The following is a 26,840-nucleotide window of genomic DNA, read 5'->3' as shown; positions in this document are numbered from 1 at the left end:
ACTATTGTTATGACTCCGGAATACGGCGTAGTAGCATGGTTCTTCCCAAAAAACATGTAATGAATAAAATAAAATACATGGTGTTCAAGCATATTTTTACTAATAAATTATGAAATTTTCTATCTTAATAATATGATGATATAATCAACAACACATGCGGCACCTAACACCCCCATCGTCAAGCTACAATTTATACTCGTAATATGACGACTATAATGAAATACGTACATTTAAACATTTTAAAAAGCGCGCCAATTATTTTGATACCCACTAATGGAAATTTGTCACTATAAAAAAAAAACAACTAAAACTATATTATAAAAACTTTTCGTGAGCCAGTCACTATAATGACTATTAAAAATGTATTATATTATCAATGCGAAACGAGGCTAAACAAATTTCCAAATCAATTAACCATATTTTTTTTATTATTGTTCAACGTAGTCATTCCTTAGATTGATCAATTAATAATTAATAATAAACATACAATAATTAATATATTGAAGTATTCAGTATTGGTTGTTGATACAATTAATATTTCTTAGGACGAGGCTGTGTGTTATTAGGCATTAATGTCGTTGGAACAAAAAAACAAATGGTACATTGGGTAATAACCCAGATTTTACATAATATTTTTCCCTTTCGCTTTATTTAATTTTGGAATGAAATTTTATTTTCCGCGATTACCGATCTCATATCATCGGATAGTCTATTCTTACCTAACCTATCTATAATCTAACTATTTGTCATTTTACAGCGAGCTACATTTTATTGATGCCATGACCATATGATAAGGTATGTCAGCAAATTGTGTTATTAATTTTTACAAAATGGTAGCCAGTTTTCCATCGTAAGAACTACACAGCTACTTGAGTAAACCCGCAGCCATTTTAAAGTATCACTAATTGCTGACATACCTATTTGTATACCATAAAGTTGCCGGATTGATAACACCGATGATAAGAAAATGTAAACAAATGGACAGCATCCTGTGGTCATCCCGTATTCGACAATCGACGGTGGCTGCGACAATACTCATCCTGTGGCGGCGGCGGCAGAACTTAAGGATATTGATTTTTATCGAGGTTGTCCCATCGTGTTGGATTTTTTTTTATATTATATATAATATTTTGCTGTCTTTGGTAATACGCTATTGGAAAAATGACCGAAGAAGCGCAAAGTGAAGAAGTTTTTAAAAAACTAGACGCATTAAAAGACATAAGGTAAGTCTTCAGTAATAATCAGTATCGCAACTATAAATATAATAGACTGGATACAAAAAAAAGAAAAAATAGTAATTCAATTACTTTTTTTCACTCTATTACCTTTTCATTGTTGAATAAAATGCCTTTCAGCATTTGTAACTAGTAAGACAATAATGCAATGTTACTCTTATGCTAATTATTTTACCACAATAGCGTTATTAATCGGATTTGTCACTGGTAGTATAAGTTAATAATTAATAAAATAATGATATAATGCATTATTTTTTTTTAATAATTAATTATACCAAAAATTATGTCCAACGAACTATTTTTTAAAAGTAACATATTTATGGGACAGCAATCACTCCTATTTGGTACATAAATTAGCAGTTATACCAGAGTAAAATGTACTAGTTCGATTATTAATTTCTTATATTGATTTTAAGGGATAAGACGGAAAAATTGGAAACGCTCAAAAATAATATTTTGAAAGAAATTGAATCCAGCGATCAAGAAGATAAATGTCTATCAGAATACCGTAAAGAGCTAGAACTTTTATTACAGGAAAAAATGGCGCATGTAGAAGAACTTCGCCAAATACATGCTGACATAAATGCTGTAAGTAAAAAATTCATTCTTTAAAAGTAAAATAACAATGAATTTGTATTGTTTAGATGGAAGGTGTTATTAAAAAAGCAGAGGAATCTAGAAATCGCTCAATGGAACGAGCTAAACAAGTTCACGATGAGTATAAACCTCTAAAACTTGATATAGATCGTATGCGCCGCGATGTTCTTGGCCTCGAACGTTTACCAGAACTTCATGAAGAAGAAAGTGATCTCGTCAGGCCTGAGTAAGCATCTTTATTAAAAATAGTCATTAGCTGACATAAATTACATATAGTTGATGTATAATGATTGATTTATGTTAACTAAAATACTCTTTTATTAATTGTTAAAATTAGTCTTGAAACTTATTTTTAGGAATGCTTATAAAATTATTTATTTCAGCCTTTTTGTACAAAATTATTTTGACAAGCAAATGAAACCTGCTGTTTCGACCCCTACTAGCTCTGACTGGCATAATGGAGATAATGTGCCTTTAAACTTTTCTCAAGCTCACCAGCATGCCCAAGCAGCTGTAGTTGCATTTCTTGGATCTCAAGCAGCCGCTGTTCAGTCTTCTCCGCTACAACAATTGGCCACTAGTAGCAAAATGGTAAATGGGGGATCCGTAGACACAAGGCCAATACCACCAATACCGGGACCACCAACGTTTAGGTAATACAATAAAATTATTTTTACTAGACTAATATTTGTATACTAGATACACAAATTTTAAGGCGGTTCACCTAATTTGACGTTTTTGTTACTTTAACACTCAACGCTACTCTTGAAATTGGTCATTTTTTTTTTTAATCCTCAATAGCCTCTTAAAGTTTAGGGGTTTCCCATAAAAAAAAACAATTGCATAATACAATGTAGAAATGTATATAAATTTAGCACGTCAATTTTAAACAAAACAAACCTGAAGTTAAGTGTTAGTTTATTTTTGCGCATTGTACATGAACACAAACAAGTTCATCATTTTAGTAAACATTTCAAACACTTTATTTATTATTTTATAAATATCAATTATAATAGTTAAAATTGTAATATTCTAAAGTAAAATTGTGTTTATTTATTAATTAATGGTAGTATATTATTATTTCAGGCAGCAACCTCCACCAATGAAATCATGTTTGTCGTGCCATCAACAAATACATCGCAATGCTCCAATTTGTCCCCTTTGCAAAGCCAAATCTAGGAGTCGTAACCCAAAAAAACCGAAAAAAAAAGATTAACTAACAATGTCACATGATATAAAATCTGAATTAAAATTATTAATCAGTATTCAAAGTATTTATTAAGTACTAATTGGTTACTTGATTTATTTTACTAGTTTTAAATATGTTTTTAGTATTAAAAAAAATTATTTGAATTATCATATTATCAATAACTTTTTACTTATTAATTTTCAAGAAAACACCTAATGATAGTCTAATTAAAATAAATAAATATTACTGAAAAGGATTGAAAGTGGTGGGGTTGACAAAAAAAGCCTGACAAAATTACACCTACCTACTTGAGATGATCCAATTTAAATTCTGTATAAATAGAGTTTATCGGCTTCTTTTCTAAGTTGATGTGGCAATTGATTTTTAATATTTCAATAAAAATTGTGTATAAATCCTATTTGAATTTCTCAAATTTTTAGTATTCCTATTATTTGTTTTTTTAATTAAACGAAACAACAATTATTCAAAACTGGACTTCCACAATAACCTGGAAAAAAGGTTGATAAGCTTAAATACTTTTACAGAACTAAAATCCTATTGTTCTAAGTAGACGTAATTTAGTCAAGCTTTAGGTCTAAAATTGACTTCTTACAAAAACAAAATGGCTTTTACTTGTAGAAAAAATTGTATATGTTAAAAGTTATACCCTGAAGCTTATAAAAATGATTTTGAAAATGAATTGCCATGGTCAAAATTAATTAAAACCACTTTTTTCTTAAATACTGCCTATATAAATCTCCTTAAAAACCAACCCACTTTCAATCGTCCTTAAAACAATCTATTAAAATAAAAATAAAATGTACAATACCTACTTAAAAATTAACTACTAGATAGCATAATAATGTAAACGGTTTATTAAATAATCATATTTTTTTTAATATCTGATTCATTTTTTTATATTTTAATTAATAAATAAAAATATTTCTATTTATTTAATTGTTAATGCTTTTTGAGATTATAGTATTTGATTGTTCTTCAAAAATAATGTATCAGTGATATAGTGCATTTATTTATTCAGAAAATGTACTGCTTACAAAAAAACAACTAAAAACTCCTATTTTTAAGTTTAAAAAAACGGATGGTTAAGAAAAAAATATCAGTTAATAACAATAATCATTCTTTGCTCTATAGGATAGAGATAAAAATGTTATTATCTCCAACTAATAACGTTAAATGTTAACCTTTAAAAACATTTAATACTTTTATATTAAAACTAGTTATAGTTTTAAGTCATAAATCTAAAAAAACAAACATTTGTTTATTGTACTTTAAAGTAGTTTTATCGCTTAGCTTATTAAATTGCATTTACATTTGTAAATAAACTATATTCATTTTATGTACATACTTTTTCATTCTAAATAAAAAAATATGTATTAACAATATAATGTACTTGTCTATTTCATGCCTGTATAATCTGTCTGGAAATGTCAATAAATGTATATATATATATATATCCCTTATTTCAAACTTTTTCAGAATGTTATGCTCCAGAGGTCTCAAACTGCTTTAGTGGGTGAAAAAAAAAGCACTTAAGAGTTTCAATGCTTTAGCTGATTATTTACCCGTCTGTAAGACTGAAGTTTCCATTTAAATAACACAGGATGATCGAAACTTTTTTCAACATTTTCGAAAGATATAACAAATAATCTTAAAAATAAAGGACCAATGTGACTCGCTTGTGTATGGCATGAACTCTCAAAAATAAATTTAAAAATTACTTGGTCGGCATTTTGCACATGCGCCTAGTCAAAATATCAAGTTTTCCCTCTAAATTTCAAGTTTTTTTTCATATACTTTCTCTTTACAGAATATATATAGCCTACAGGCAGGATTATCATTTTCACACAGATGCAATTATTTGTTCCTACAAATGAAATTGGGTAATATCTCAATCAAAGCACTACAAAAGCTCTCAACAATTTGGCCATTTTGAGATCAAAATCACTAGTTAACACCATTTCAAATACTTGATAGCGTAATGGCAACCACAAGTGGTCTCTTCAGAATATTTATTCTATCAAAACTGCAGCACCCTTGACTGAACCAGTATTCTACGGCATTGTGTCAAAGTTACAAGCTTTGACGTTATCGATCAGGCCCATTTTTCGTTTCCTTCAAAATAGAATTTGCTTAAACAACTCAGTTTAATTCAAAAGCTACTCAGTATTACCAAAACTAATTTATTTTTAAAGTAGTTATTATTGACATGGATTTGTTTTATGGCTGGGGGTCATTCTGAATATTTGTCCGTTACGTTTTGTGTCACAGTGCTGACATCATTATAGATTATGGAGGGATTATTAAGGATTATGGATGGTTTATAGAGGAGTTTTAAGGAATTGTGGAGGAGGATTGGAGGACATATCCATGTATTGATGTATCTGTATGAAGTGTGAATACTCTTCATTTTTTTTATCATAGCAAGAGTATAATATTGTCACATTTCATTCGTAGGAATCAATAATTGTGTCTACGTGAAAATTATAGTCCAACATAATATGCAGTAAACAAAAATATATGGAAAAAAACTCGAAATTTAGGGGAAACTTGATATTTTGACTTCACCCATGTGGACAATGGCCTACTTCTTAATTTTTAAATTTTTTGTTGAAAGTATGTGTCACACATAAACTTCTTCTTTATTCCCATATTTTTAAGATTTTTTTTCTCCAAAAATATTGAAAAAAGTTTCAATAATCCTGTTATTTAAATGGGGAACTTCAGTCTTACAAGCACGGATAAATATTGAGCTACAAAATTGAGACTCTTGGGGCCGTTTTTTTCACCCACTCGAGCAGTTTGAGACCTTGGAAGCATAAAGTTTTTAAAATAAGTCCAAAATTAGGGACACCCTCATATATATTTATGTATTTGTCAGATTATTATACAATAATTTAATGATGAATTTTTTTATAATGAGAACCAGCAATAGATAGTTTGTCAACACAGCCAAGTGTCAACCAAAAAAAATTAATAGGTTAACAAATAACATTAGGAAAATGTATGTACCACTGCCAAAAAGTTTTACAATAAGTAATATAGTAATAGGTGTCAAATGAGTTTTCATCATGTTTTTAGGAACTTAATTTATTTTGTTTGTTAAATATTTTCAATGTACTTTCATGAATATATTATTCTAAAAAAAACAAACAATAATTTTTAACATTTTTAACTTACCTAAACAATGCTAAAAATAAATAATCTACTAATTTACAAAATGTTTAAAATTATTTCTCTTCTTCAGAGTTCTTTTCCTGTTGTTTAATTCGATAGTCAGAAAGTGCTGCTTTTATTGCATCCTCTGCTAACACTATAGAAAAAATCAAATTATTTACTAATTAATTTTAAGTATATTAAATTATAAATATTATTTCTTAGATGAATTTATAAAACTATGTATTTTATTTTGTTATTTTATAAAAATATTAATGGTGTTTTGTTGAATAATTTCAATTAAAATTACTAAATTAGTTTAACATTTAGGTGTATAAGTAACCAAACGTTACTTATACGACAGGGACGAGTGGCTGAGTCGGTAAGGGGACAGTGTGTACTGTGTGTTAACTCACTGTCATCGGTCACAGGCACTCTGTTTACCAGACAAGAAAGAGTGCGGTGAAAAGGAGCAAACATTCCCCTTCTCGACATTTCAGATAGCGTTTAAAGATAGAAATATTAAATCGTCAGCATGGCAGAAACCTAAATGAAGTAAACTAAAAATTCTGCCACCTTGGGGACCGAAGTGGGCCTATGCCAGAGCATACAGTCCATGTGCATATTTTTAGTAATCAAATTGGTGATAAATTATAATCAAGTTGGAATAGAGTAACCCACCTTTTAAAAAATAATAAATTGTTGGTTACCCTTTTTTAAAAACACCATCATTATTAAATAATAAATACAGTGTTTAATTAATTAATTGATTCATCGGTTTAGTTTAATATGAAATTGGAACATTACATTGTTGTTTATGAAATTACATACTTGAACAATGAAGTTTAACGGGAGGCAGCGAAAGTTCTTTAGCAATATCTGTATTTTTTAATGAAAGCGCTTCATCCACCTAATAAGAATAAATAGATTTTACATTATACAACTATTATTAAAATAAGAATTAAATAAAAACTTAAACTTACAGTTTTTCCTTTTACCCACTCTGTTGCTAATGAACTGGATGCAATTGCTGAGCCACAACCGAACGTTTTAAATTTAGCATCTATTATTTTACCAGCGTCATCAACTTTAATTTGTAACTTCATAACATCACCGCACGCGGGAGCACCAACCAATCCAGTTCCAACATTCTTATCACTTTTATTCATTGATCCAACATTACGTGGATTTTCATAATGATCGATGACCTACATATTTTAAATTAAATTTAAAATTAAAAAAAATATTGTTCCATTATTTTTTTTAATTTTATCAAAACTTCATTCTAAAAAAGCTTATGATATAATTATAATTTGTAATATAACCACATCAAACCAAACAATTAAAATAATACAGTGGAGTAGGGGCATAGTGGGATGAAGTGACACAGGCTATATAAATTATTACAAATGAAAGTGATGAAATCACTTTTAAATAAACACTTAGATGCAAATCTAAAATGATAGAAATAAAAAATATTGATAAAAACATTGTTCCTAATGTCAAAAATGTGCTTAAAAATGTATTGCTAGTATTAGGCTCGTCTGAATATAATAATATATTGCAATAGGTATCCATACATCATAATTAACAATATAATGAAAATATTTTCAAATTAATGTTGACTGTTGATTTACTCACACAATGCAACCTATAAATTTACTATTTTTTGGATTTCCTTTTAAAAAAAAATGTTTGACAACAGATGTGTAAAATAATAGAAAACTGTCAAAACTGAATGATACAAATGTAACCATTGCAAATAATTTTAAAGATAAAAATAGTTTTAATAATCTCTCATCGTGAGCAAAAGGAATAAGGTAAGTTAGTTGATAATGTCAACAATAACATGACAAACCCTAAAACCGTAATTATTTCTACAATTTTTGAGCTAGAGAACTCAAATTTGTATCCTATATCGAAGACTGTAAACCGCATAAATGCAAATTTTGGACGCCTAGGTTTAATAAATAGTGAGTAAATTAATAAAAATCTATCAAAATTAAAAAAATTAACTAATTGTTTATTTGCTACTAAAATTTAATCAGTTTACCTAAACCTACTAAATAGCTAAACATACTGACATACAGTTAATTTTTAGTTAAAAAATTTTAATCTATTCACTATTCACGGACATAGGATTAAATGAATATCGAAAGAAAAGACCAAAATATGTCTTACTGTTAATAAAAATAAGTACTTACATTTTTGTGATAAAACAGTTGTGGGACACAGTTGGTCTTCCTCACAACATTTCGCGGTACTTTACTCAAAAACATTTTCGTACAAGCTGCTCACTAGAAACTTGCATGCCACAAGTAATTATAAATAGTTTTGTTCATAAGACGAATATAGGTACGCCTGCGATTTGCACACAGTGAATTGTCTACAAAAAAATAATATCAGCTATTGCACAATAAAAGATGATAATAATTTAATGATTGCTGCGTAAAAATGCAATTTGTAAAGGCTTTGGTATATAGCTTTTCAAAATTGTCTACAGTTGTAGAAGCAGTAGAACGTAGACCGTCTTTGTTGTTTGCGGTTTGACTTTTATGAAGCTTTATTATTATTATTATTATTGTTAATGTTAAACAATGAATATTAATAATAGCTATTATATATATGTTATCATTAACTCAGACAACTGACAACAGCTGCTGTATGTACGCTTTTCGCAACCCGGTTGCACGTGAGTCACACGATGTGACCTTGGTAAATTTATACCTAAATCCTAATAGCGTTACACCGTTTGCATGATAATGATTTGTAATTTGTATCACCAGTGCAGTAGATGACGTACTGGTGGCAGTGTAAACTGTAAATTTTATCTACACGAATGCAGTAAAACGACACCCTGAATGTCGACAGTGCCAAAACCATAAGTTCCACAATCCACTCTATATAATCACAACGCACAGTGCACACACCAGTGGGGTGTGGTGTCATAGGTCGCGTGCAATGCAAATTAATTAAACAGATGAAAAACGCTATAAAGCTTAACCGTCGATAATAATTAATAACCTAACCAATTAATATCTATAGATACAAACAATCGCGTAGCACAGTGCAAGTTCCCGAGTACACATTTAAAATAGTACTAACTAAATCAGATACATAGATAGACAGACCCATAGATATAAATGGAAACACGACAAAAGGTCGCCGGACAAAAAATCGACAAAACGTCGCCGGATAAAAAATCGACAAAACGCCGCCCCTAAAAAAACCGCCTCTCAGTAGTGCCAACACTAACAATACTTGTATACAATATACGATTATTAATGGTGTTAGTTGTGCTGCCAGCATGACATATTATTAAGGAGTAATTATTAGCTAACGACTCAAACGAGGCTGTTTTTAAAAAATATTTCCAGATGGCATTTTGAAAGAGACAAAAAGTCCGAACGTATATTTTTCACCACCAAAAAAACGATATTTTATTATCTCTAGAAAACTGTTTACCTATTATTGAACTGTTATCTTTGTTTATTTTATAAATGCGTGTAGGTATCACCTATAATCTATATATTTTTTAGTACGTATTGCTAAGTGTATAGGTACAAAATGGAAGTTAATGTTTTAAAGTTGCCGCGCCGGATGAATTACCTGCCAAATATACCTTCTTAGGTACGAAAGTATACACAGCCCTGTTTTACTTCGTATATTTGTTATTCTTTATTAGTATTAAGTAAAATTATATTATTATTTATTAAAAAATGGTCTTAACAATGGCGGTTCTAAAAAAAATATGAAATAACATTTAACCACTTTTTGTATCCATTGCATTTTTTTTTATAAATATATTCATTTAAAAGTATTCCCATTTTTGCGTATATATTAGTTTTAAAATTTTAACATAAGAACATTGAGAAAATTAAAAAGTAAGGGGAAAAAAAATGACTAATTAGTTCTTGTGCGTGTACATTTTGTTTTTGTTAAGTCAGTCGGCCGAATGGACTTGGGAACAATGACTTCGCTACACCCTTGGCCAGAAATTAAGTTAATTTGTTGTGTGTGAATTTTATTTTGTATTTTGTTTAGTTAACTGTTTGTTGCACCGGTGAGGCAATTCTAGTTTTAGTACTAATGATAACCGAAAAAGGAACTTTTTTAAATTATTTAAGTTTTCAAATTATCAACATTATACATACATTACACATTTGACACTACAGTAACTCTTTGGTATTACTAGGCAACCCCATTCATCCCTTTTGAGCTACTATATACACAAAAATTTAAGTAGGTATGTATGTTGTACATAGTATACAGAACGTGCAAAGAAGTACCCAAAAATGATTGGTGTTTGTTTGAATAAAAGTTTAATATTGTTATTAGGTAGCGCAGCATTTTTATTTTATTTAATAGATAAATCAACAAATTATTTTTGAAATAATAATATGTAGAGTTTAGAAATTAAGCCCTCGAAAATATTTGTTTGTAGTGATGAGTTTTTAATATTCAGTTGTCACTGGGTGTTAGGTACATTCTGTATAACTTATCTTCTTATAAACAAAACAAAAATTTAAAGCCACCGCTGACTGAGGCGTCCAATCGAATGGACAACAGAAGGGTTATGGGGTGGCGAAGGAAGGTGTTTGTTTTGACTAGAAACCTAATAAATCTCCAAAAATAGTCTGTAACCGTTGCGAATTTAATACATACAGAAATAATGGGATATTGACGATTTATAATATTATTGAAAATAATTTTCGTTTAAGTATTTCAATGTACACCGATAATTTTCTTTAAAAAAAACTCTATTATTAACATTTAAAGCGACGGAATTCCGTCTTTTTACATAAAATCTTGTAAGCAATATGTCTGTCATTCTTTGATTATTCTGAGGATGTCTCCGGCGGGTATAGGTTGTCCAAGAAAAAATCCGAATTTCAGTTATTTGGACATAATAATGTCCGTAACCAATGGTTGTCCAAAGTACATCCCATTCTATGCCTACGTATTTTATTTGTGGTTTACTACTATATATCCATATCATGACAATATGACACCAAATACCAGTGCCCCCACAAGCGAAGGTATCAGAGAGGTCTGGGGCCCTTATGTACAGGCCGTATTGGCGCATAGGCACTGTGCCTAGGGCCTATGAAAATGTGTGGCTACTATTTTTTAGTAATCCTTTATGTTTTTTTAAATTATTATTATAAGTTAATGTACAATATGTATACGTTAGCACAACACGTAAAATATTATGTATATAAGAATTTACAGACAAAAACAATTTATTACTCGTATTACCGCCAAAATATATTTCAAAAATGATTTTTAATTTGTTAAAATTCCATAATATCAAAAGAAAAACAAGTAATTCAAAGAATTACATTTTTTTTAAAAACATAGTGTACAAGATTATCAAAGATTATTTTGGGAAGTTGACGCTCTTGCTTCTGGACCCACTTCTAGAACCTCTGCTCTAATGGAGCAATGTAATTTTACACAGCAAAATTGGCCGTTTTCGGTGTGTCACTGTGATATATCAACTCACAAATTTGGAATACATTATATCCAATGTGTTATTTCATCTACAACTAAAGCTGTCTAATAATTGTAGGTAGGGATATAATATCTCAGTTTAGGACATATGATATAGCTTCATTATATAAACACTATTATTATTGAAATTCATATTTTTATTTATTCCATTTTTATTAAGCATGACCTACATGATAATAATGACCCAGATACAGGGGCGACATTTCAGTTTTTCTTAGGGTGGGGCAACATTTTTACAAATATAAATATTTTTTCCAAAACACTTAGATTCAAAACAGTAATAATACAAGTATTATAAATCTTCATACCTATTATACTTGGTAGTCAGTTCAGACGGTTTATTATAGGGTAAGTTAATGTAGGTAGTTGCATAAAAAACAGATAATTTACGGCCTTATGTATCGAAAATTTGACCAGCCCATAAAAATTGACGCCACTGCCCAGATAGATTGATATATTTTTATTGATATTGATAAAACTATAACGATGTATCTAAATATCGATAAGTATAAAATATAATGTTATTAACATTATATTGCAACTGGATGATTGTATCGATATTAAATAATCAATAAACTCGAACTGTACGTACGCCCATTCCTAGTGCAGCCTGCATGAGATGATATCGATTCTTAATAAAAATATCGATATTTAAATATAGTTGATCATCTTGTTGTTGCGCTACCTTATAAGTATCCAAAAATATACATTGCCCAGTTAAGGGTTAAAAACGATTCATTGATTCGAACAAGACGGAAGACTCAAAATTAGTTGATCACCTATTTTTGATTCAGTTGACCGTCGAGTCAACGCCGGAGATCGTACAATATTACTCATGTTACTTTGGTACTAACGGTTATTAACTTAATGAAATGTAATGAGGTAACATATTTTAGACGTATATCAATGATAATTATTAATTTTCATAATTTTCTCAAACCAAATTATAATATGTATCATGAAAAATTAATTTACATTATATTTCAGTATTATTTAGTCCTACAACTTTACAGGTTGAATTCTAAAATATTGCAATTATATAAAAAAAAATTGTATTTAATCATCAGTACGAGAAGTATAATAAATGACGAAAACCGAATGCAATGTAGGTGACCTAGTACTTTTAGGGGTAAAAATGTATTCTGTTGTATAAAATATATATATTTTATAAGTTTTTAGACTTCTTGCGATATAAATTACCATAAAAGTTGTAAATAAATGCAAAAAGTGTTGAGAGGGAGCCCAATTGATGAACCCGGTATCACTCACTCCTGGGAACCGATCACGCTCGACCGCACCACATATAGTTTTTATAATGCGTTACATTTTTTCTTGGCTAGGTCCCCTCGCCAACCCGCGATAAGGAACTTCGTTCCAAAAATAATAGGAGATTTAAATCTAACAGATGCACATCATATTATTTATGTAATCAAATCTAAATATACTTAAATTACTTAGATTAACTATTGTTAGTTTTAAATATAGATATAAAAAACATTTATTTTCGGTGGAAATATATACTATACATATATCAAATTTAGTTGCCCAACTATATTTATATCCAGTAACCCACCAAATGAAATTCAATGAAAAATCTTTCATAGGTTTTGAACATTGTTTGTCAATAATGAATTTATTATAAATTATGAAACCGCTGACAAAATGTCTAAAAAAACTTACCGCTCTAATTCCATTTCTGCCGTAGACGGCAAAGCGTCCTCTGCAGTCTGAAATATATAAAAAATTAAATAATAGTGTAAACTTAATGTGTAATAATATACTATTTTAATTACTCTATTATAATTGTACAAATCAAATTGTTTTTTTAAATATTTTACTGCAAGTGTATAGGATCATGGTACATAAAATGTGCAACCCGGACCGCTCTTATTCTGAATAGAGTATTGAAATAGTAGAAAATATCGCAGACAAGTTGGGTATAAAATTGTCAGTAACTAAAGCTTTTCGTACGCTTTCAAACATTTTAAATAAACCAAAAAAAATCACAAGATGTCACGAGGGTGATCAATACCAAATTAACAATCCTGCGGGGTCACAACCAGCAGAGTCTACAAATGCGATCGATAAAAATCAAAATTATCTACTGGATGGCAAATATTACAAAATACTGTCGGTTGACGGATCAAAAATTACTGTTAACTGTCAAATTATTTTTATTATTTGTGTTAGATAGATATACTATTATATAAACTTTGGAAAAATATGTTAAGTGTAATATTTGTTTGCGGTTTTAAAAGTAATTCATTTGTAGCAGTTATCAAATTTTAATATTTAATTCTCTGCTAAGTGTATATCACAAAAGTATATAAGTATTTATATAAAATGTTTACTCATACATTTTCGTATAACATATTTTATGAAGGTTAAAATATAATTTATCTATTTTTCATCTAGATAAAATTGTATTTATCTTTTATCTTTTAGCTAGATAAATGTTAAATGAATAATTCAATATCTTATCTAGATGATATATTACTCAATTGTCTGTTATCTTATCTAGATAACTTTATAGTTTTTATAGAAAAAAAAATGACCGCAAGTCGATTATGTGTCGGCTGGACGCCTCTCGCGCAAAAAAACAGGTGCATCGAATAGCCGACAAAACGGCCCGTGCCAAGCGAACCGAGCGTAAATGTAGCCGGCATACAGGGCCGTACTTACCTCTAGTACCATTGTACAAACAGATCGTTCTTTTTTAAATATTTTACTGGAAGTTTATAGGATCATGGTACGTAATATGTAAAAACAGATTGACAAGTAAGCCAACCTATAATGACCTCCACTCCTTAATCTATTGAATAAGTTCAATTAGTTCTTGACGAACGCGGTGTTCAAACAAATAGATAAGAGTTATTTGTATTAATAAACAACAAGGAGTTCAAATGTGTAGTTTTCAGTTGCGTTTCTAATTTAAATACTCTTGCAATAACAAAATGGTTTTACATGGGCGGTACATTTTCATACTACCCTAATTACTTCACACAAATGTTTACAATACATGGTTTTATCAACGGCTATTATATAACACTCGTTATATGTTTACTATCCAATAAAAGTACAATATCTTGCACTTTTTGCCTAAAATCAATTTGTGAATATGGTTTTCAAAACAATATTACGATATCACCGCCCGATGTTGTAATAGATTTCGAGAAAACTATTCAATTTTCATGTAAAACTGTTTCGCCTTTAGATAAAGTTACACGGATGTCGCTTTCATCTAACACTATCGTGGAATAAAAATATCCAGCAAAACGGCTTGAGAATTGACTACAAAGATAAGAACAGTGATATTAGAAGGTGAATAGTTCAATGCTATGGTATACCATTTCTAAGCCCAGAAAGTTTATCTGAATATTCTGTAATTCAAGTTTTTATACTATACACCCAGAACTTTTTATGTTTATAGAAAAAATAAAATAAATACAGTTAGAAACTTACATTAAATTAAATAGCTTAATTTAAAAATTTTAATATCAGTGCTCTAAGACCAAACAAAAACGAGAAAAATTGCAAAATATTCAATAATTTCAATTCAATAAAACAAATTCAAGATTTAAACAAATATCAAAAAAAATTATCAGATTTTTATGCTATCAGCGTTTTGCTTATAGAGCCTCTCATTCTGATTATAATGTAACAATAAAATTGTTTATTATACAAGTGCTAAAACAGCAATTCACGGAAATTAAATTGAAATTATTAGCAACCTCTTAGCTACGGAGCGCCAGCTGGTGTTTAAACAAAAAAATCTACTGGATCAGAGCGTAGTCAAATCAAGAGCTCGCGAGGCCCTTTTTTCCTCTTGGCAGACAAGATGGAACGCGTCCCCCAATGGACGGTGGACCCACCGATTGATCACCGGTATTAAATCATGGCACGACAGAAAGCACGGTGAAATAAACTTCCACCTAACGATGATGGCTGGGGGGGGGTGAAATGACTAACATCTGTGCTACCCTCCAGTCTTTGATATAATGTAAGAAAAAAAAAAAAAGGTTAGGTTACGTTAGGAAATTAGCTTATAAGCATTTATGGATTGTAAAAAAAGGGGAAAAAAAATTTGGCCATAGTCAATTTTTTAGTATTTTAGACTTACCAAATCCGGCTTTGGAGCACGGGGGAACTCTTCGACCTCCTCGTCTAATTGTCTCTCTTCTCCCTAAACGCAAAAAAGCTAATTAATACAATATTTAAATATATGTAAATAACAACTCGAGGTTTAATATTTCTCTACTCCAGTTTTGGCATATTTTTTTTTTTATTACAACTGTAATAGACTACTACAGCTTTTGGGGCGTACAATCGTTAGGTTAGGTTAGGTTAGGATTAGCTTATAAGCATTTATGGATTGTAAAAAAAGGGGGAAATGTAAATAGGCACTGTATCATTGCATTTGTTTATTAAAAGATGATAACATTATTTTCAGCTAATTCATAAAATAACAATGTTACTAACAAGAAGAAGAAGAGACTTACCTTATATTCAGAAGACTGTTCCAAACTTTCTACAGAAGCTTCAGCGTAATGTGTGTTTGGTAAGGTTGCCTTAGCGTTTTGGTTATCATCCTAGGTTAACATAAATAATAACACATGTATAATTAGTTGAAAAAATATAATAAAATTGTAAGCTCAATAAGTCGCGAAGCGACCGAACAAACCTTTTAGAAAACACGACAAGATATGTACTATATACAATATTATAACACTGTGTAATAGTAAGTCTAGAGGCAGGAAGTGAGTTCTTGTAGTAAATATACACACATACACGCCCCGATTAAGAGACTAATTTATAAATATTTAAAATAGCCATTCACCGCCACTTCCCCCTTGTTTTTCTTCTATTACAAATCTATTCCAAGAATTTTCCAAAATCATTGTGGGCAGAGGCAGTTAACTTAGCAATGTTTGTGTTAAAACGCACAGGTAATTCGGGTCAAGTAAGCAAATCTCCTTATGAATTATGGTTCGAAAAATCATGTAAAATAGACAAGTACATAGAAGGTAAAATATACAAATCCTATACCTATACCTAGTTTGCTAACTATCAAATAACAAAACAAAGTAGCTCCTATTGTACCGTTATTCCACTTCTAGTCCTATATTACTTCACGGTAATTATATTGATCAGTGTACCAGAAAAGTTTAGGATGTAAAAAAAATATATATAGAAATAATTTAAGTAAAATTGTATGTTGTAATTATTATGATTACTTTCTGGACGTGGTTTACGGCCGTTTACCTTGGCTGACTAAGTATAAAGAAGAAAATTAACTATCAATATTAATGTTCTTATATTCTAAGAACATCCCTGTTCGCATACATAAGTTTATGAGGAAAATATACAAGTAATCGACTCCTATCAGTATAATGTGTTATTTAATTAGAAATATTGAAGTCGTAAGTATAGGTAGTACCTATAATAAAATACGTTTAGAGTTTTTTGTTACTTCTGCTAATAAAATAAAATGTAATAAACTCTTCATATTTACTTTTTGGAATTCCTATTTAAAATTAAACATAATATTTGTACTATTGTTTTATTATACCAAATAGTAGATACATTTTTTGTAATTAGATCCGAAAAATAAATCTTTAATAATATGGTCTTATCTATAATTATCTCACTTATCTCTTATCGGCGATTGTAAACTGCGCCCAAGGCACAGGTAAACACAAAATCATACAATATGTAAACTGCGACCGAGTTTTTATCAAGTGTAAAAAGGTTACATGTTAACTGCGCCCGAGTTCTTATCGAGTGAAGTTAAGGTTCATTTATACTATTTAATTTAATGTAGGTATGTTTCTATTAAAATTGCTTTTAATTTTTCTAAAAACATAAAAATATTTGGATGAGTTGTTTAAAAACTAGAACTAAAATGGGTATGGAATGACTCGCATGCATTGATGGTTAAAAATGGCTCTTCTGATGCTTGAGCCATATTTCAGGTGGATACTGACTTCTTCACACTATAATAATCTACTAAATAATTCGCAAACGTGTCACTCTTTCGTCGTCGGGCTTAGATATCATTAAATAATTTATAAAATACTCAGATACACTGTTATGAACCCCTGAAATATTTAGTATTAATTAGAGTAGTATATAAGTTATATTAATATTTCGCAATTGGAGCAACAGAGTATCATGCGTAGACGCGGTCGGCCTAAAAGAATGTGTCTATTATTTTAAAACCGGGGAAAATCTATAGTATCTAATTACAGACCAAAAGCAAAACTCGCTCCAATTCCTAAGCTTTTAGAAAAACTCATAATGTCCACTTCTCGCACAGACATTTAAAAATACCTTAGACTCCAATCGACATGGTTTTTTATCTGGCAGGTCGACCGACACTAATTAGATTTGTTTTCTATCTAACTTAATAAAATCTACGGAAATTGGCCTTCAAGTAGACGTTATATATATATATACTGATTTTAGTAAGGTGTTCGACTCTGTTAACCATTCAATCCTTATTTCTAAACTTAAATCCATAGGCATCTCTGATCCTCTTCGATCCTGGTTTAGCTCTTACCTGTCAAACAGATGTCAACAAGTTAAAGTAAACGACCATCTATCCTCACGTTTTCCTACTACCTCTGGAGTTCCCCAAGGCGGTCACATTTCTCCTCTCCTATTCCTTATTTTTATTATGGACATTGTTATACACAGTTAGATTAATATAAATAATAATATTCGCTGATGTTTGTTATGAAACCCAAATTACACGAATGACAAGTTGTGCCGGTGTAGCACTCGCGTATGGTAGACAATTGCACCATATGTTGCATGGAGTTTGTTTGGTCAACACTAGGCGTGTCTGAATAATTAGAAGCAGGAGATAACTCATTTTCTTTTTGGCCGTGTGGCCATATCTGATCATTGTGCCTTAGTCAGAACCATCATTTAAAACTACTTTATGAGTATTATGACTAATATTATCAGTAATTGTACCCTTCTGCCAATTTTCACCTGTTTTTCTGTAATCTTTAACTAACACACCATCCCCCTTATCTAAATTTAAGTCTCTTTTACCCCCGTTTTTTATTTGTGTTACTTGATTATTAATAACTACTTCGTTGGTGTTTGGTATTAATAAATCAAATAGTGTTTGTGTCGAATGACCCAACATGAGTTGAGCGGGAGATTCGTGTGTTGTCGGGTGAGAAGGGACTCCTGTTAAATGCCTAATACCTAGTTTTTTACAGGCGTGAAAAGGCGTGCATTCGGGCTTTATTTCAACGTCGGACTTGTTTCATGCTATAAAGAAGATGGCCGTCATATGTCTGATGTAATTTTTAAAAAATGAAATGGCACTCATTTACATATCATAAAATATTAATAAAATGTTTGTACATCTAAAATATACTGAGTTATGTCTATCTATTTTTGACCCTATTCGTTGGCAGCGGGGGCACGCTGCACCTTAACTATCGATTCATTGTTTTTCACAAACGCGTCGTACGCAAACACACGGTGAACGACACTCCACTGCGCTATAGTGATAACTAAATGACATTATCTGACGGATCGAATGAGCTTATCTAGACCTGCCTACTCCCATTCAATGTTGAGAAAAACCCATCTATTTTTGTCCCTATTTCCGTGGCCCACCCTGTATTATATTGTATTAAACTTATATATATATACATTATAATAATAATGTACGATTGTGTTAAATGAAAGCGACATCCATGTATGTTTATCCGAGGCCAAATAGCGAGCGAGTGCTAAAACACTCGGATATCTGCCGTCCTCATTATCAATGCTAATTCCACATGCTGACAAGAAACCTCGTCATGGCAATTTATGCAATTTGGTAAAAGTGGTAGAAACCCTAAAATGTTAATATTCCCGTGATTGTATTGATTCGGACGCTGTTTGCATTTCATACCGATGACGAGAAGCTGGGCGCAGCTTACATGTAGGTACTAACCTTTTTCCACTTGATAAAAACTCGGGCGCAGTTTACACATACGTTTTTTAAACCAAATTATAAACGAGGCGCGGTTTACGTATGCCCAAAAACTCAATAGATAATCGTTTTCTTGCACCCGGCCTTAAAGGTGCGCGTCCACAAGTCCGCATCGGACGGATTTTAGTGTGCTATAGCCAATACTGGAAAAATTGTACATCCGGTTGATACGACCCGTCCGATGCGGACATATGGACGCTTACCTTAACACGTAAAGATTGTCAGCTGGCCCTGGACAAGCGGAGTTGTGTGTGCGACCGTTTCCCTAAGTATGACAATGAAATATTTTTGAAATTCATACGTACGGATTGTAACCACCGAGAGCAGCAATAGTCAACCAGGTAGGCACAACCGAACCCCGCCACAAATCCGCCGGCCGCATACAATTTAAGTGACATCATGTTTCACAAAATCGAGTATGTTGCTGAGACGTGATGACGAATAACGAAAAACTGAATACTGTTATAAGAATAACGAAAAACTGAATACTGTTATAAGAATAACGTAAAACTGAATTCTGTTATATAATAATAAATAACAACCAATAATACCTAACAATGATTTAAAAAGCCATTATTATTATTTATTCTATTCGGATAGCTTTTAATCAGCTGTTAAAATTCCGAGCTTTTTAAAAACCCAAAAATGTTTTTTTTAATACATTTCATAACCAATACTCTTTAATGTCTATACAAATGACCAGACCATTATGGGAACTACTCGTCGTTTCCTGAATGCCGACGATTTAGCGATAACTGCGCAGGGGAAAACTTTCAGTGAAGTGGAACACACACTCGCACATGCGCTGGAGAAATTGGACAGATTGTATACACAGAACTCACTAAAACCCAACCGAGCAAATAAGCAAATAAGTGTATTCCAGCACAACCAAAATAGGTTATTTTTTGTTCGCGGCTTTTGGCGATTTAAATAAAAATTGTAACATTTGAATTTAAAAAACTAGTAAACGAGTAAAACAACATTTTTTTTTACTATGTAATAGTCATAATATGTCATAAGTGTAATTAATCATTAACGTGTATTAATAGTCCTACAACTTTACAGGTTGAATTCTAAAATAGTGCAATTATACAAAACAAATGTGTAATTCAATCATCTGTACGAGAAGTATAATAAATGATGTAAAACATAAAAATAAATAACATTTATATTCGCAATTTGAAGAAAATCCGTCACGCCTTTACTGTGACCTGCCCTTGTTAGAAAATGGCTGCTGTTTTTCGTTTACACAATAGCGTTCAATCAGCCAATCAGAAGGTCCCATTTGAGCGCACGCACGTGATAGGCGGGTGTGCGCCATTTTGTACGACAAAATTTAATGTTAGGTATAAATTCAGGGTTGGACTAGCTCACCGGACATCTCAGTTTAAAAACGTTGGGCCTCCTTGTTCAAAAGTTGTATTCAATGATTCAGTAAGTGAATAATTCGATTTTTTTTAGTAATTACATTAATTTGACGGTGTTTAATATTATGATGTAATATAAGGATGAACCGACAGACATACATACAGGCTGACATTACTGGACTGGACAATTTTCATCCTGTTAATTCAATAGAAATATTAAACATTCCAGTAAGTAAATGAATTAACAGTTTTATAATTTATTTGAATTTAATTGTTTAAAAAATAAAATGTTTACCTATACGATCAGTCAAAATTCAAGGGCTCACCAGAAAAAACAGACATGTCTATTTTTTTATAACAACATTTTAATTATTATGAATTATACAAAAACTTTAACTAGATACTCGACAACATATATATATATATATATATATATTAGTATTATACAATTATTTGTTTAAATAACATAAAATCAACAAATTTTAAATAACCTTCGGTCACTCGGCCGGACAAGTGGAACGTGACGAAAGTCTTCGTGGCGAATAGTTGTGGTTCAGAACCGAAGAAAACCCTTTTTTTTTTGCATTTTCTTAATTATTTTTGAGACTTCTTAACGGGTACAATAGGTGAACGTCACAAAGCTCGGTGTTTTCTATGTTTTTATTTGTTTATACATTTATCGGAGTTGCTTTTCTTTATTATAATGAAATATATAAATAAATGTGCCTCCGCAATGAGCAATAATTAAGCAATTTTTAACAGTAAAAGTACATTCAGTACAAAACTGAACGATCCAAAGATTTTGAAATTTTTTATTAGCCTATACTCGGTCAATATGTCCTATTTTAAAAACACAATTAAGTGTTTAAATAGCATAAAATCAACAAATGTAAAATAACCTTCAGTGTGAAATCGCGAAGATTAAAGAACGAGTGACAGTAGATCAGAAGAGCATTTTTTGTTAATTTTTTTTTAAGACTTTTTAACGGGCACTCGAGTGGGCACCGTATGAAATGCGATATCTGTAATAATAATCCAAATTTGCCTCTTTCCAAAGACAAAAATCCTATTTATTCGAGTCGTGTTCGGAATAGTAAAAGCAGCTAAAGTGTCTACATCCAGCCGTGTACCGGATAATAAATCCTTTTGGGGTTCTCTAATGGGATTTGTCGGGCAGCACGGGTTAGGAATTTTTTACAACAGTAATTAGGGTCGACGACGTGCCTGCTAAATCAATATTCGAAAATGTTTTCATATTATATAGTCATAATTCATATATCTATTTGAATAGGTATCGTTTGGTATGAACGACCAAAGCAAATTAGACAACGAATCAATACTGGACAATACTGCATTCCAACCCATATAACGGACATTTTTCAGTTCAGTTTTTTTTAAAAATATTATACCTAAAATATTGTCATTTTGTACGTGGAAGCAAATGAGCTGGAGAGAGAGAGAGAGAGAGAAGGAGGGATAAACAGGTATATTGATAGCATCGTAAAAAAAAGAAACGATCCGGAAAATATTAAACCGGAATGGGGCGAGACCATAAAATAAAGGTCTACAAAAGTTAGATAAGGGCAGATCATGACCGAGTCGTGCATTCGGAATACATTATATTGTTTGTTTAATCTCTCGAATATAGAGTGCACTCTTATCTTGTCAGTGTTTTAAATATATTATATTTTGTTAGTTTGTCCTATCTCATAATATTCTAGTTTAAAGCCACCTTGACCGAATTCTCTGACCTAAAGACGGCGTACCCGCGACATTTATGCATTTACTTGAAAATAAATAAGAAAAAGTTCAATTTTGTCAAATTATTTTTGTTATATTACTTGTCCACCCTCTGATTGGGGTTCGTTTTATTAGTTACCACGTTCAATCGTTCTGACTGCATTTTTTTTTTTTTTACATGGACATGTCTTATGGCAGGGGTCGTTCACAGTGCTGACGTCATTAAGTATATATATATAATATATATATATATTTCTTCTGTCCGTGTGTAAGTATGCAAACTCCTCTCGATTAATGACTTCAATATTTTTTTAAAATTTGTTTATGTCAACTTTTTTTGAGTGAAGTTAAACGGTTCCACGTTAAATACCCAAACAATTACCCATTAAAGTAAGTATGTCTTAGTGGCGTAACGGTTAACACTTTGAACTAATAATCAAGAGGTTTCGGGTTCGAATCGAGTCAGACAAAACTACCTATTTTGTATTTTTTTAATTTTTTAATTTATATTTCAACGGTTAGAAACATTTGAAGCCTCAAAAAAAATCAATTTAACTTGACCTATCGGCTTCTAGACAAAAAAAAAATCTATTATCGTCAGCGGATTTATATTACACAATTTTTTCTTTCTCTTTATAAGAATAACTACAGTGATCCGATCAGCCTAACACACCGGCAAAGATAACAGATATGGACATAGGTTTTAAGTACTCGTGAGCTCGACAAAACAAAAAAAACTCCCCGTCGACCGGCACCCCGTACCGGTAAAAGGGCGTTTAACGACACCAAAGCACTGTGTACTATTATATAAAGCCGTGACAAGACGTGACAGCGTTTCTCGGTGATGTCAAAAAAAAAAAAATGAGTTGGCCGTCGAAACGACTTTGCCCTAAAAAAAAAACGTCACAAAAAACCCGTACCTATCGTCGCTCAAAATCCAAAAAACCTTCAAGTACTTAAGGGCAAAGACTACGACGGTTTTATGTTGTAAGACTTAGTGGTGATAGGGTTTTTCATTTTTTTTTTTTGAGAAAACATGTACGGTAATGGTCGATTGTACCCCATATGTTACGGCCCCACTAACAATAAACGCGATTTTTCGCCATTACCCTTTGTCTTAGGGTCACCAGCCCTTTACATTAAGGTTCTGGCGCGATTCAGACAGGTCGCCGACGTCAAAATGGCATAAAAATCCACTCCTTGACCGAAAACCCGCCAAAACCAAAAAACTTACCCGGCCGCCGGCGGCCGTTGCTATGCAAAATAACAAAGCCTGAAAATTACTAATTTTCAAATGAAAATGGGAGTTTTCCCGGATTTCTCAGCCGCTAGGGCGCATCGAAGGCCGCTCGATCCCTCGTTAGATCCACGAGATCACGGTCTGTCCGACGATGCCAGGCGCGCGAAGAAACAGCGGTTGTTAGCGCCGCGATTTGCCACTAAAACTACTGCGCTTAACCACGACGTACCCTGCTAGTTTCGCGTCTTCCGCCGGTCTCAGGGCCTCGGCCTGATGTTGCTTAATGTTGCCTACAAAATGTTGTCTTACTGGCCCCACTCGACGGTGTCGAGCCACGGACAAAGGAAAGATCTCAGGGGACGACAAATGCATGTATATGCTAGTCGAAGGGTTTGATATAATATGTGCTACAGCTTGTGTCTACGGTATGTGTCTATTTTTCCAATCGTAAATCCATCGGTTCAGCACTAATTACTCGGTCGACAGCAATATGCACCTGTGTAGGTAATAACAGCTGTTGTTAGGCTTTTAGTTATTAGGCTTTTGTGCTGGCCGATTTCAGTATTAATATTACTTGTTAGCGACCTCGAGTAAACAACTAATGTTTCACCAGACGTCGAACAGACACGCAACGCGAAAGTATTTTTTGTTGTTACGAGTCAATCCAAGTCATTTCAAGTCATTCCAAGTCATTCCAAGTCATTCCAAGTCATTCCAAGTTTACCGAAGTCTTTAAAGGATGTATGAATACATTGCGGCGGCATTAGCGGGCGGCGTCGTGACCGGCGCTGGTTTTCTCTATTACAATGTAAGTATCGACAGTCCAGTAAACCTACCCTAATGCCTCGGTGCTTCCTTAAATAATAATAATAATTATAACTATAAACAGAGGAAATGCGCCGCAAAGTACGCCGCGGAGTATGAGAGATTGCGTCGTGAGCACGCAAGAGAAATCGACAACTTAAACAACGAATGGGCGCGAGTGCTTTCAAATAGCAATGACGCAATGAGAAAGCTGCATGAAGAAAAAGATAAGCTACAGTCAAGTTACAATGATGTAGTAAACAAAATGCGAATGCTGCAGCATGAAAACGAAAAGCTCGAATCGATACGTCAAAACCTGCAGGCAAAAAAAGAAAATCTAGAATCAAGTTATGACGACGTAGTAAACCAAATTCAAATGCTACTGGCGGAAAAAGAAAAGCTAGAATCGATGTGTCAAAAGCTACAAGCGGAAAAAGAAAAGCTAGAATCGATGTGTCAAAAGCTGCAGGGAGAAAATGATAAGCTAGAATCAAATAACGCAGACATACTAAACCAAATTCAAAAGCTGCGGGGCGAAAAAGAATTGCTAGAATCGATATTTCAAAAGCTGCAGGGAGAAAAAAAAATGTTAGAATCGATATGGCAAAAGCTGCAGGGAGCAAATGAAAAGCTACAATCCAACTACGACGAAATATTAAACAAATTGGAAAAACTGCAGGAAGAAAAAGAGAATCTTGAGTCAAAGTACAACGACATAGTAAACAAATACCAAGTACTGCAGAAAGAAATGAAAAAAAGAGAATCGGCACACTTGGGCGAGATGGAGATAAAGACAGACGAGCTAAACGATTTAAAGTTCAAATTAGGGAAAAAAACGCATCGCTTAAATTGCACCCAAACGGCATTGTACCAGCTCGAAAATGGTCCCCGCCGCCGCCCTAGGAACGTGCAGATGGCCAATAAAGGCGGTAAGTGAAAATACAAATAATAGCAGTTTTTTTTTTTTAGGGACTATAACACACGCCTCGCAATTAATCTAACTACTACCCCTTGATGATTTCAGTGAGCGTTGAGTTATGTAATCATAGACCAACCAATTGACAACCGGTTGTTCGCACTCGGTTGCTCGCACTCGGACGAGCACACTGCTTTTGGGCGTCGACGATGTCAAGCTTTAAGTTATCCATAGTATTAATATGTTTGTGACGATTTTAACGAAATTCTTGATCTGTTTGAAAGGCCAGTTGCTTATGAAATATGACATGGTTCAAACGTCGGCCGCGGCTTCGCACGGTGGCACGGGGATGCGACAGGTGGATTTTCAACGACTCTGCCCCCGCACGGATCCGGCTGAGCTTGAGCACGATGGCTTGGGTCGTGTCGACTTTGAGGGCATCCGGCGATTGCGGCGACATAGACCTGCGCATCTCCGGAAAACGTCTGGCTGGGCCGATTAACGTGACCTCTGCGAGAGATAAACACGTGCCCTCGAGCCGTTCGTGCGGAACGTCCGTCGTGGCGCCGTCATGCTGGAACCAAACGTCGTCCGCGTCCTCGTGGTTGATGAGAAAAAACTGGTTATCAATGGTCTCGACAATAGAGTGCGTAACTGATGATAAACGATTTTTTTTTCAGCCATACGGTCGTAGACTACGTGTGGTTTCGGCGGACGCCACGGCGGAAGTTCCCGGAGTTGCGGGTGTATGCTGCCAGACATCACCGATGACCTCGCAGTCAACCCGGCCCGTGCCACCGCTCGTTCAGCCGGATCTATGCGGCAGACTCGTGGAAATCCGCCCCAGCGGCGGCGGACGTTTCAACGATGACATATTTGAAGAAAAAAAACGGCCACAAGAATTTCGTTAAGATTGTGTTTTTTATTTATTCAATGTACAGCTTATAAAAATGTAAAAATATTCTAAAAATACCAATGTAAAAATGTGTTAAATAAACCATGTATAACTGTATATACTTGTTATTATTGAGAAGTTCTTGCACGGGGCCTACCGTACATTATAAT

At 32.5% G+C, this 26,840-nt stretch overlaps 3 protein-coding genes and 1 long non-coding RNA gene across 5 annotated transcripts; 3 read left to right on the top strand and 1 right to left on the bottom strand.

Annotated features, from left to right (window-relative positions):
- Positions 1-865: 865 nt before the first annotated feature.
- On the top strand, positions 866-3,914 carry LOC126839194 (zinc finger C4H2 domain-containing protein). Its single transcript, XM_050574324.1, has 5 exons — positions 866-1,223; positions 1,652-1,823; positions 1,880-2,058; positions 2,216-2,485; positions 2,919-3,914. Exons 1-5 carry the CDS (start codon positions 1,162-1,164, stop codon positions 3,046-3,048), a joined length of 813 nt encoding a protein of 270 aa, XP_050430281.1. The 5' UTR covers positions 866-1,161; the 3' UTR covers positions 3,049-3,914.
- Positions 2,734-8,859, bottom strand: LOC126839196 (iron-sulfur cluster assembly scaffold protein IscU). 2 transcript variants are annotated; one of them, XM_050574328.1, is made up of 6 exons: positions 8,400-8,859; positions 7,179-7,403; positions 7,027-7,105; positions 6,220-6,352; positions 3,326-3,529; positions 2,734-3,007 (listed from the first exon to the last, which is right to left on the bottom strand). In XM_050574328.1, exons 1-4 carry the CDS (start codon positions 8,472-8,474, stop codon positions 6,270-6,272), a joined length of 462 nt encoding a protein of 153 aa, XP_050430285.1. In that variant the 5' UTR covers positions 8,475-8,859; the 3' UTR covers positions 2,734-3,007; positions 3,326-3,529; positions 6,220-6,269. The 2 variants fall into 2 exon arrangements, with proteins under 2 accessions (XP_050430285.1, XP_050430284.1); XM_050574327.1 differs by lacking the exon at positions 3,326-3,529.
- A 12,184-nt stretch (positions 8,860-21,043) lies between these two features.
- Positions 21,044-22,447, top strand: LOC126839198 (uncharacterized). Its single transcript, XR_007685803.1, has 3 exons — positions 21,044-21,142; positions 21,216-21,303; positions 22,367-22,447. It is a non-coding gene; the product is annotated as an uncharacterized LOC126839198 (long non-coding RNA).
- A 2,314-nt stretch (positions 22,448-24,761) lies between these two features.
- Positions 24,762-25,796, top strand: LOC126839299 (golgin subfamily A member 6-like protein 22). Its single transcript, XM_050574538.1, has 2 exons — positions 24,762-24,863; positions 24,945-25,796. Exons 1-2 carry the CDS (start codon positions 24,795-24,797, stop codon positions 25,794-25,796), a joined length of 921 nt encoding a protein of 306 aa, XP_050430495.1. The 5' UTR covers positions 24,762-24,794.
- Positions 25,797-26,840: the final 1,044 nt, after the last annotated feature.

The sequence above is a fragment of the Adelges cooleyi genome, unplaced genomic scaffold, assembly GCF_023614345.1.
Source record: "Adelges cooleyi isolate 19-005CV unplaced genomic scaffold, UGA_ACOO_1.1 ACOO_flye_CR_arks_rails_tigmint_CR_PRNA_30, whole genome shotgun sequence".
NCBI lineage: Eukaryota > Metazoa > Arthropoda > Insecta > Hemiptera > Adelgidae > Adelges > Adelges cooleyi.
Note: the sequence above shows the minus strand (reverse complement) of the source record. Positions and strands in the feature narration are given on the sequence as shown.